General features: G+C 43.9%; 1 protein-coding gene across 1 annotated transcript in view; it reads right to left on the bottom strand.

The window, feature by feature from the left end:
* Positions 1-11890, bottom strand: part of ISM2 (isthmin 2) — a 30212-nt gene extending 18322 nt beyond the window's left edge. The window contains exon 1 of the mRNA XM_043986087.1: positions 11428-11890. Within this exon, the coding sequence (XP_043842022.1) occupies positions 11428-11583 (156 nt within the window). The 5' untranslated portion in view covers positions 11584-11890. The remainder of the gene's footprint in view (positions 1-11427) is intronic.
* Between the last annotated feature and the right edge of the window lie 229 nt (positions 11891-12119).

Here is a 12119-nt window from a genome sequence, read left to right as displayed (position 1 = left end):
ACATTTATAGATTCACTGACTCATGTGGAGGGACTGATGGTTTTTTTTTTTTTTTGGTGAGGCAATTGGGGTTAAGTGACTTGCCCAGGGTCACACAGCTAGTAAGTGTTAAGTGTCGGAGGCCGGATTTGAACTCAGGTACTCCTGACTCCAGGGCCGGTGCTTTATCCACTGTGCCACCTAGCTGCCCCAGGGACTGATGCTTTTTAAATTCAATTCATTAAATATTTTAGAGGGGCAGGGACTGGACCTGTGATTTTATGGATACAAAGGGAACTCCAAGATGAAGAAATCTTCAAACACAGGTCTTCTGATTCCAAATCTAGTGTTCTTCCCCCACACCATGCAACATCATAGTAGTTGGGTGGGGCACTGGGTTTGGAGTCAGGAAGACCAATTCAAATCCAGCTTCAGACACTTCCTAGCTGTGTGACCCTGAGCAAGTCACTCTACTAATGCAGGTTGATAGCCTCTCAGATACTTCTAGCTTTAGAGAGTTGCCTAGAGTACTGAGATTTTAAATGATTTGCACAGGGTCACTCAGTCAGTTAACTGCCAGCCTTGGGAGTTGAATCTGGCTTCAGGTCTTCTTGGCTCCGAGGGCAATTCTACTACATTCTCAACATTTTTTTAACTGTACTGAATTTTAGATGACATCATCATGGGGCTTAGTGGATATAGAGCTGCTGTTCCTTCTTCCTTTCTGAAAAGGACATCACGGGTGATGTCTTGAATTACTCGTGAACTGGATTTAAGTGAGGCAGAGCTGCACGAAGTCATCAGCCTCATTCCCTCATCCAAAGTCATTGAAATCCAGAGGCAAGACAAAAATCAAGATGGTGGGCGATGACCTGGGATGCAGTAGATGACCTTGGTGTCTTCCATGTCTGTCCAAGCTTTAAGTGCTCCCGAGTGCCTGCTTCAGCTGCCTTAATAGCTGTTGGAACAAATTGTTCTCATCTGCCCATTTGTCCAGGGGAAGTCTTCACAAGCTTGGTAGACACCCCCTTAACTCACCGATGAGCTAGAGATCTGAATTAACCCGTTTGTCAAGTTGGTTTTACCCAGTCAAGACCTTGGTTTCAAGTCCTTTCTCTGACTCATACTGACTGATGACACTCGGGCAAAGTGTTAACCCCTTGAGGCTCTTTCTAGGCAACTCTCTAAGGTGTCTGATTTAAACTGGCAGAGGGATTTCCTCACTGGGGAGTTCTATCAATGAAATTACATGTCTCGGGGCAGCTAGGTGGAGCAGTGGATAGAGCACTGGCCTTGGAGTCGGGAGTACCTGAGTCCAAATCCAGCCTCAGACACTTAACACTTACTAGCTGTGTGACCCTGGGCAAATCACTTAACCCCAACTGCCTCACTAAAAAAAAATGAAATTACATGTCTCAAACTCCCCCAAAATGATCGTGTAGATATACAGTGGATACACACACTCATTCATCTAAACACACCCAAACTCACTCACCCACACAGTTACACAGTCCCGTATTTGGCCTGATGTGTGTGCAGATGATAATCTATGGCTGGGTCTCATATACATCCTCTCCTAGTCAGAGCCTGGTTTGGATCACCCCACCCATAGGCCACATGTTCCCAGTTAATATTGTGTAAGCATGTTAGCCATAATCCTTAATGCATTATGTGAGCAGAGCGGCTGTTAACTTATCCCAGCCTTAGCCCTCTCATTAGCCCCATCTCCACTCACTCCCACTTTAGGAACTATGAACTTGTCTTGGCACATGAGGGCCCAACAACCCCAGCTGCTAAACCAACAACACTCCCAGTCATCCTCCCCACCCCCTATTCTTGAGCAACTCTGACTCCTCCCTGGCATATGTCCCCTCCTTTCCTCCCCATCCCAAGTTTCCCCTAGGCTACTGCCCAATTATGACTGTAGTGAGGGAAGGAAGAAAGACCTCAAACTCTAGGGGCCCAGCAGGTGCCCTCTTGAATCCAAAGGGATTCAAATACTTCTTCCCTAAAACCAGGGGCCCCCAACTGCCCAAAATGGAGGTAATCTCTTACAGTAGTTTATTGAGACAGCACAGGAGACAGTGCTGAATCTGCAATTGGGAAGGCCTCAGGCACTTACTGTGTGACCCTGGGCAAATCACTACTTCTGTCTGCCTCAATTTCCTCATCTGTAAAAGAGGGATAATAATAACACCTACCTCCCAGGATTGTTGTGAGGATCAAATGAGAGAATATTTGTAAAGTACTTGTAAATATTAAAGCATTATATAAATCCTTGCTATAATGATCAGTTATTTCAGGTACGTCCAACTCTTTGTGACCCCCATTTGGGGTTTTCTTTGGCAAAGATACTGGAATGGTTTGCCATTTCCTTCTCCAGCTCATTGAGGAAACTGAGGCAAACAGGGTGAAGTGACTTATTCAGGGTCATACAGCTAGTACATTTCTCAAGTCACATTTGAATTCAGATCTCCCTGACTCCAGGCCCCAGCTGCCCAACTTACATATACTTTGTACATCTATTTGTTCCTCACAATAAATCTTTGTAAAGAAGCATAGCTATAATGATCCTCATCTATCATTGTTCCTCACAATAACTTTTTGTGAAGTAGCATAGCTTATACTGATCCCCATATTGCAGATGAAGAAAATGAGTTAAATTCAATTAGAAAACTTTGAGAAAATCAGACAATCAGTGTAATGCAGAGTTCCTGGGCTCTGGCCTCTGAGGGACTGTGCCACCTACTCCTCCAAGTGATTTCCCACAAGTCACTTTGCCACCCTGGGCTTCTGTTTCCCAATCTATGATATGTGGAGGTTAGATTAGATTATCTCTATGTCTGTTCCAATATAAATCCTATGAGACCCAGAGACATCAAGTGACTTATCCATGGTCACACAGCTGGTAAGAAGCTGAGGTAGGACTCAAACACAGGTCTTCTGAATCCAAATCCAGTGTTCTTCCCCCTACACCATGCGACATCCCAGCAGTTAGGCAGTGAACTGGGTTTGGAGTCGGGAAGACCAATTTAAATCCAGCTTCAGACACTTCCTAGCTGTATGACCTTGGACAATTCACTTAAACTCTTTACCTCAGTTTTCTTAACTAAAAAATAGGGATAATAAGGGTGCCTACTTCACAGGGTTGCTGCGAGGAACAAATGAGATAAATAATAATAAATAATAAATGAGTCGATGCCTGAATTCACTGGAGAAGAAAATGGCAAACCACTCTAGTATCTTTGTCAAGAAAATCCCATAAAGGGTTGAAAAGAATTGGATATGATTAAATAACAATAGCCCTTAACAATGGAACAAGGTCAGTCTATGTTTGATTGTATTTCATCTCCTTGAAACGCTAAAGCCAATACCCTATAGACAGCTGAAGTACCCAGTTGAGAAGGAGACAGGAGTACAAAGACTCAAAATGAACAGTCATCTCAGCTAGAAGCTTGAAAACTAAAGATACCTAGATAAAAGGAGTGGGAGGGGACCTTATATTTCTGTCTGTCCCGCAGAACTGCTGTCACCTATTTTGGGGACAAGGAGATCTCTGATCCTACCTTTTAGTTTTTGGGGTTTTTTTTGGCAGGGCAATGAGGGTTAAGTGACTTGCCCAGGATCACACAGCTAGTAAGTGTCAAATGTCTGAGGTCATATTTGAACTCAGGTCCTCCTGAATCCAGGGCTGGTGGTTTATCCACTGCAACACCTAGCTGCCCCCAATCCTACCTTTTAGAAACTAGGTAGGACGATGCATAAAGCACAAGACTGAGGGTAAGAAAGACCTGAATTCAAATCTGACCTCAGATGCTTACTAGCTATGTGACTCTAGGCAAATCACTCCAACTCTGTTTGCTTAGTTTCCTCAACTAAAAAATGGGGATAATAATTATACCAACTTCACAGGGTTGCTGAGAGGAACAAATGGGATAAAATTTGGAAAGTGTTTTAGCACAGTGCCTGGTACATTGCAGGCACTGTGTAAATTTTAATTATACTAATAATGTCATTATTCTTATTGTTATTAGGCTATGCATCTGTTACCTTTAGCAGAGTACTAGCTAATGGGGAAGATGTTTAGCCAATCTAAATTCCCCAAATCCCAGAGACAGGATCAAAACATCCTCAGATCCCTTTAGAGGGACTCTCAGAGGTCAACTAGTCTAATTATCTACCTCTAGTTTACCATCCTAGACAGATTCATCCTATTAGTCAGTCTATTGTATACCTACAATGGACATAACTACACAACAGGCTAATTCCTTTAAATCATCCAGGATAGATGGCTCTGGTATTTCACAATCCTCATCATCAATCAATAATATCCACAATCGATAAACATTTGTTAAATGCCTATTGCGTGCCAGACACTGTGCTAAGTGCTATGGATTGTTGTTGTTTGTCCTTCATTGTCAAGACTTGCACTGAATTGGATTTTAAGTGAGTGAGGGCTGTGCAAAGTCACCAACCTCACTCTCTCCTCCAGAGCCATCTGGGCCCACTGGCAAGATATGTATCAGGAGGACTGGAGATGGCCCTGGATGTTTAAGGCAAATGGGGTTTAGTGACTTGCCCAGGGTCACACAGCTAATAAGTGCCTAAGGTGAGATTTAAACTCAGGTACTCTTTTTTTTTTTTTTTTTTTTTTTAGTGAGGCAATTGGGGTTAAGTGACTTGCCCAGGGTCACACAGCTAGTAAGTGTTTAAGTGTCTGAGGCCAGATTTGAACTCAGGTCCTCCTGACTCCAGGGCTGGTGCTCTATCCACTGCGCCACCTAGCTGCCCCTAAACTCAGGTACTCTTGACTCCAAGGTCAGCGCTCTATCCACTGCCCTCAAGGAATTTACAATCTAATGGAGGAGACAACATGAAAACAAATATATGCAAAGGAATATATGTGTGTGTGTGTGTGTGTGTGTGTGTGTGTGTGTGTATATATGATAAATAGGAAATAATTTTAAAAGGGAAAGCAATGGAGTTAAGAGGTGTTAGGGAAGCCTTCCTATAGAAGGTAAGATTTTAGCTGAAACTTAAAGAAAGCCAGGGAGGGTAAGTAGACATAGCTAAGGAGAGAGGACATTCCAAAACATGAGGGATGGCTAGACAAAATGCCTGGAGTCAAGACATGGAATATCTTGTTTGTGGATAGCAAAGAGGCCAATGTCATTGGATCAAAGAATACATGTCAGGGAGTAAGGTATAAGATGCGGTCCCTGCCCCCGCAGATTTATGGTATAGTTAGAGAAATAAAACATACTATGGGTATGTAAAAGAATAATACCCTAAGGAAGTACATGGCAAATCCCAAAAGAACAGTGTAACAGTGAGTACTCCAAGAACTTAGGGAGGAGAGTTCACTGGGGGCTGGTCTGTCCAGGGAAAACGTCACAAGGAAGATGTAACATGAGCTTTGCTTTGAAGGATAGATAAGTTTCAGCTGGGTTCAGAGGAAAGGGGTAGGGTTTGAAGGAGTTCCAGATAGGTGGATGAGCAAAGGCACGTTCTTTTGGCCAAATCACTCCCCCTACCACCCCACTTCAGTTTCCTCATTTGTAAAAGGAGAGGACTGGGCCAGCTGGCCTTTGAGGTCGTTTCCAACACTGTTCCTATGATCTCAAATGTTACTGGCTCAGAGATGATTCTAAGAGTGGCTAGTGGCCAAGCTTGGGGAATAACTCAAAAAGCTTCACTATTAAAGGCCATGATTAAATGCTGAAGTGGGGAGTGGGACCCCCAATCTATTCCCTGAACACTCATGGTCCTCTAGATAGCAGTAGTACATTTTGAAGACTTTCTTAATGTAGAATAGAAAGGGACTCTTTAAAATTTCCTATTGGTTTTTGGAATACAAGAATAATCAGGTGAGTCTAATATAGTTTAGTTTGAGCAATTCAAAACCTTTATGAGCCTCACTTTTCTCATCTTTAAAATAGAGATAATACCTGTGATCAAAAATTCCATTTAGAATTTTATTTTCCCAAATTACATGTAAAAACAAATTTTAACATCGATTTTTAAAACTATGTGTTCCAAATTCTCTTCCTCCTTCCCTCCCCACCCCCTCTTAAGAACCCAAGCAATTCAATACAAGTTATATATGTGTAGTCATGCAAAATATTTCCACTTTAGTCAGGTTGTGAAAGAAAACGGAATTAATGAAAAATTATGCTTCAATCTGTATTCAAATACCATCAGTTCTTTCTTTGTAGAAGTCCTTCAAAGTTGTCGTGGATCATTGCATTGCTGAAAATAACTAAGTCATTCACAGAAGATCGTCTTACAATATTGCTGTTATTTTGTATGCTGTACATTTTACTTTGCATCAGCTCATGTAAGTCTTTCCAGGTTTTTCTGATAGCACAGGGTCAACATTTCTTATGGCATTTGGCTAACTCTTCTTTGAACACATGATATCCTACCTTCTGTCAGGCTCATTTGTATATTTGTAATGTTTCTCATCTATTAGCCTTTAAACTCTTTGAGAATGGATGTGTCATTTTTTTGTCTTTGTGTAAGGAGAAAATGGGACAAAGGTAGCCAGCCAGTGCCACCAATTTCATCTGAGATTTGTATAATAAGAAAATCTGTCTGCTTCCCCCTCTTGCCCCTGCCCCCTTCAGATACAACCATGGAGGAGAGGCTGAATAGCAGATGTGATCCAGAAAATGTCAATGGAATTGAGGGAGGGGAGTAGAGGAACAGAGAAAAGGCTGCACAGAAGCCAAAGCCCAGAAGATAAGAGCAGCTCAGCAGAGGTATCTGGCAGAGAGCAGTGTGACATAAAGAAAGGATCCACAGACGATGTTCCCATCCCAAAGCAAGCGTTGGTACCCAGTTAGAGGCACGAATTGCCCTGGCTATGCATATCCTTTGGACACAAGGGTTCTTTATGCATGTGCCATTCTATCAATCAATAATCACATATTTTCTAAGAGCCTACTATGTTGTCATGCACAGTATTCTGTGTATCTGGTCATACTTATTCCCTGCATATGTGCTACTAGCACTGAAAACTTGAGAGAGAGAAAAAAAAACAACAAAAAGGAAAACTAGTGTTCCTCCTCCTTGTGTACAGGGATATTTCTAGTTACTTTTATCTGATTTAATTGTTTTATTTGATTTAACTGTTACTGACTGGGAGGTATCCACAAAGGAATCAGGGAAGGCTTTGTGGAAGAGCTGGCAAATGAGTCAGGTGTTAAAGGCACGGAAGCATGGGAGCATGAGGCATGTCTGGGAGACAGAGCAGTACAATTTAGCTGGAGTGGAAAGGTCACAAAACCAAGTACGGTTTTCCTTTCCACATCTCCACTTTCCCCATCAAGGTTTTGATATATTGTGCGTTGGCATATGAAATGAAATGGGAATGTTTGAGGTGGTATGTGGAAGCGGCAGAAAACACATGAAGGCCAGCAGATGACAGAAAATGTTGAGAAACTCAGAAATTCATAAAATATATCTATGATATTGTATAGTATCAACATATTTTATCCTTGAATACCATAATAACTCAGACTTTTTTCTCTGGTATGAAGGAAGGGCCAAAAATTACACAAGGATTTTCTGGATGGGGGGGGGAGCTTGCCTCTAACACCTCCAATGTAGAAGAGATCATTGAAATGTGAAATAATGCAGTAAAGGAAAGATAGTGCCAGGTAGTGGAGGCCTTAAATGTCAGCCAGAGGAGTCTGAGCTTTATTTGGTTGTCACCTAGGAGCTAATAAAGATTTCTGAGCAAAGGAGTGACATAAAAATAATAATAGCATTTATATAGTGCCAGATACTGTGCTAAGCACTTTACAAATATTTCTTCATATAATCCTCACAACCCAGGAGCTATTATATCCCCCATTTTACAGTTAAGAAAATGAAGGCTAATAGAGATTAAGTTATTTGATCAAGGTCACACAGTTAAGGCATATCTGAGGCTCAATTTGAACTCAGGTCTTCCTGACTCCAAGTCCTTTGCTCTATCCACAATGCCATCTAGCTACTTCAGACCAGATGACCAGATCTATGCATAAGAAAGATTGTTATGACCATTGTGTGAAGGATAGACCCAAGAAGGAAGATAAGAAAGACAGGCAGAATTATTGAGAGACTATTAAATTATTCCAGGTGCCTGATATTCAATTAACAAACATTTATCAAGCACTTCCTATCTGTCTAAGATGAGTGGTAGTAATTAGAGTTGAAAGGAGGGATTATGGACATGAGTGATGTTGGTGAAGTGTTGATGGGATTTAGTATCTGCTTGGATATGAAAGGTGAGAACACTGTTATTTGTACTTCATCTCCCCAAGGAGATTCTAAAATCCTTGAGGGCAGGGATTAACAGTTCCATATCACTCACAGTGCCCCCAGCACAATGATAAGCAGTAGTCAGCGCTCAGAAACATTTACTAATTAAGTCACCAACAAGCATCCCATAAGCATTTATAGGATCCCCATCTCTTTCACAACATTGGTACTCATTGGCACCCTAAGGGTCCTTAAAACCTAGGGAAAGTGTCAGAGAAAGGAGGGACAGAAGATCAATGGATGCCAAGTGAGTAGAAACAAATGCAAGAGTTCATCTTATGGGGCAGCTAGGTGGTGCAGCGGATAATGCACCAGCCCCTGGATTCAGGAGGACCTGAGTTCAAATCCAGCCTCAGACATGTGACACTTACTAGCTTTTGACCTTGAGCAAGTCACTTCACCCTCATTGCCCCACCAAAAGAAAAAAAAAAAAAAAGAGTTCGTCTCACTACCAGTGCTATCTCTCATACAGGACACCAGGCTCCAGAAAACAAACAAATAAACAAACAAAAAAAAAAACCAGAAACAAAAATGTTAGCTTTATACGTTCTTTAGGATTTAACCATTAGGATGTGGCCCAACTCCCTCCTGGAGTCCAGATGAGGCTCAGATGAGATAATGTACTTTGCAAACCTGAAACAATATCGTTAGCTACTCTTACTGTTGAGATTATGATGGTGATGATATGAAATGAGTTCCTTTCTTCCCAGTCTAGATATTAAAATGGGTACTCTTCTTTAGTGGTTCACAGATCACCTGGCTGGGCATCAGAATGGTCATCTGGGTCAAGCTCTCATTTACTTACTGTGTCCCTCTCTGTCTCAATGTGTAAATGGGAAGAATCTGCTTACTTCTTTCTCAGACAAGGAAATCTAAAGCCACCCTTCAAAGCGGGCCCCAAACCTCCATCTCCTGACTTTTAACCCCAGATTCTCTCTATATGCTACAGTTGAGCACCTACCTCACAAGGTTATTTTGAGGATTAAATGAGATATTTCCAAAGTGCTTGGTATGCTGCTTGGCATATTATTCAGTTGCTTTCAGGTGTCCAACTCTTTGTGACCCCTTTTGGGTTTTCTTGGCAGAGATACTGGAGTGGTTTGCCATTTCCTTCTCCAGCTCATTTTATAGATGAGGAAACTGAGGCAAACAAGGTTAAGTGACTTGCCCAAAGTCACACAATCTCTGAGGCCAGATTTGAAATCAGGAAGATGTCTTCCTGACTCCACAACAGGTATTCTATCCACTTTGCCACCTATCTGCCTGGACCTGGCACAGAGTAGGTTCTTTATAAATGTTTGCTTAAAACACCTTCCCCCTTTCCCCTCCATGATTGTTAGCCCAACCTCCTACTTCCTCTGGACTCTGTGAATCACAACTTCCTTACCTATTTTATAAAGGGGAGGGAAGAATTTTCCTTATGTATAGATTGGATAATTTCTTCAGGACAGGCCAGGCAAATTCCTATAATGCCAGGCTATTAGGCAGACTTTCCAAAGAGTCCAGATGTTCCCAAATCTGAATTTGACCCCATTCTGGAGACAGAGATGGAGATACAGAGATATATACACACAGATGAGTTCTACAGGTCACAGGAAAACAACAGAAACTGAAAACTGAGGCACAATTCACACCTGAAACAACCTTGAATACCATTGATATAAATGGTCATCTAGACTCAACCTGGAAACATCTGGTGATGGTAAGAAGCTCACAAATTCTCAAGATAGCCCATTCCAATTTTGTTTAATTGTCTTTTACTATGGTGGGAGCCTGCCCCCCCCCACACCTGCAGCCCCAATCTTTCAGTCCTTGCTTTCCTTCTCTAAGCACACCAGTTTTCTTGATAGGCTATGTCTCAATGCAGTACAGTAGAAAGGGCATGTCCCTGTGAGGTTACAGGACCTGGGGTTAGATTTCTGCTTCTGACACTTTCTACCTGTATGACCTTAACCTCCCTGGGCCTGTTTTCTCATCTGTAAAATTAGAGGGGTCAGAGTAGATGACTTCTGAGGTTCCTGAACCATGTAGTAGATGTTTTCCTTCTGAACTGGAGAATTATGTTTGTTTGGCTCTTTTCCTTTCCTTTTATGCAATTCTTACCCTAAGACACTTGCAATTAGCCTAAGGAACTTAATTCATTTTTCCATCACAAACCAACTTATTACTTGCTGGAAAATGCAAGCTTCCAGAGATTTCTTAGGAAAGAGGCACTGGGCTAAAGATTCAGAAGATTGAGCTTTAGCAAATTCAGTCCCATCAGGGAGAGGAGAGAGGGAAAGGGATAGAGAGAAAGGGAAGGAGGGAGAGAGAGGGAGGGGAGAGAGAGGGGGAGAAAAGTGAGGGCAAGTGCCTTCTTTAATTCATTTCAGTTTAACAAGCATCCATTAAGAGTTCTACTATGAGCAAATCACTATGTAGGCCTAAAAGAACTTAGAGAGGATACATGGACACAGAAAAAGTAGCATGTGCTCCCTCAATTTCAGTATGTCTGTATGTATATTCATTTGGGGTTAATTTTATGTATTTATCTTTGTCTTTACTCCAAAAAGTGGAAAAAAAATTCCCCTCAGTTCTGTCCCTGAGGGGAATGAGTCACATGGCACGAGTACCTGGTTTCTGTACTAAAATGAAACTTCAGTTCTTCCCTGACTCGCTAAAAACCCTTGGTTTGATCTATCCCGTGCCTGGGGGTATTCCGGGTAGGAGCACACTGTGCATGGGAACACTGGGCAGTGACCATAATATAGCACCTTGATAAAACTATCCTTTTTACAGGGCGTGGTGGAGCCAGAAAAGGAACCCAGGGGTCCAGAGTCCCTGCCCAATGCAGCTCTCCTCCCCATCGGATCTTTTTTTGGAGGGGGACAGTCACTTTTCTTCCCTGGCCACCTGCTACCTGCAGCCAGTTCTTGTCTCCAGGCCCCCCCTGGCTCCCTTACCCTCGCCGACGCCGGGGAGAGCTTCTCGCCCACCCAGCCCCGTGGATGGCGGGCACGGCCCCAGGCACCTGAGCGAGAAGTGGGCATCGGCTAGCACGCACGAGCCGCGGGCGAGTGGGCGGGCAGAGGCGCGCTCTCGAGTTACCCCACCTGGCCCCCGCCCTAGGAGGGGTGGCCGAAGCCACGCCGCCTCTCTCACCTCTGTTGGCTTGGAGTGGCTCCCGTCCCGGGGCCCCGGGGGGCCGGGTTCGGGTCCTCGGAGCTTTCTCAGGGGCAGCCCCCTACCGGCGGGGAGCAGCAGCGTGAGCAGGACAAAGCCGAGGAGGAGCCCAGTTTTCCCGAGGAGCCGAGGCATCGTCTCCTCCGCTCTCCCCGGCGCCTCAGTGCTTCTCGCTCCACTCACTCGAGTCTGCCCCCCTTCCTCTTCCACCGCTTTCCACTCCCCTCCCTCGTTGCGGGGGGATGGGGGGGGCACAGATTGGACCAGTGCTGGCGAAGGAGGGCGGGCGGAGAGGCTCACTCTTCCTTCAGCCTTCTATGGGGGGCGCGGGAGGGCGGTGCGGGAAGGGAGGAGACAGAGGGAGTCAGGGAGGAAGAAGGGTGTGTGCGTGTTACACTCCTGCACACACCCATGCACAGCCAGACACACGCGTACCCACTTCTGTGTGCGCGCACACACACACACACACACACACACACACACACACACACACACACACACACGGAACAATCAGGGTATTACGCAGTTTTGCCCAGTCGTACGGGAGCCTGCCCGTGCGTGCGTGCATGCAAGTGTGACCATCTAGCATCTAGGTTCGGGCACGTGTGTGCGAATGTGCCTTACTTATCTGGACCCGAGCTGGCCAGGTTTCTCTGGGACTTTATCCCTTC

Source organism: Dromiciops gliroides, chromosome 2 (assembly GCF_019393635.1).
Source record: "Dromiciops gliroides isolate mDroGli1 chromosome 2, mDroGli1.pri, whole genome shotgun sequence".
In the NCBI taxonomy this organism is placed as follows: domain Eukaryota; kingdom Metazoa; phylum Chordata; class Mammalia; order Microbiotheria; family Microbiotheriidae; genus Dromiciops; species Dromiciops gliroides.
This window is presented reverse-complemented; position numbering and strand designations above follow the sequence as displayed.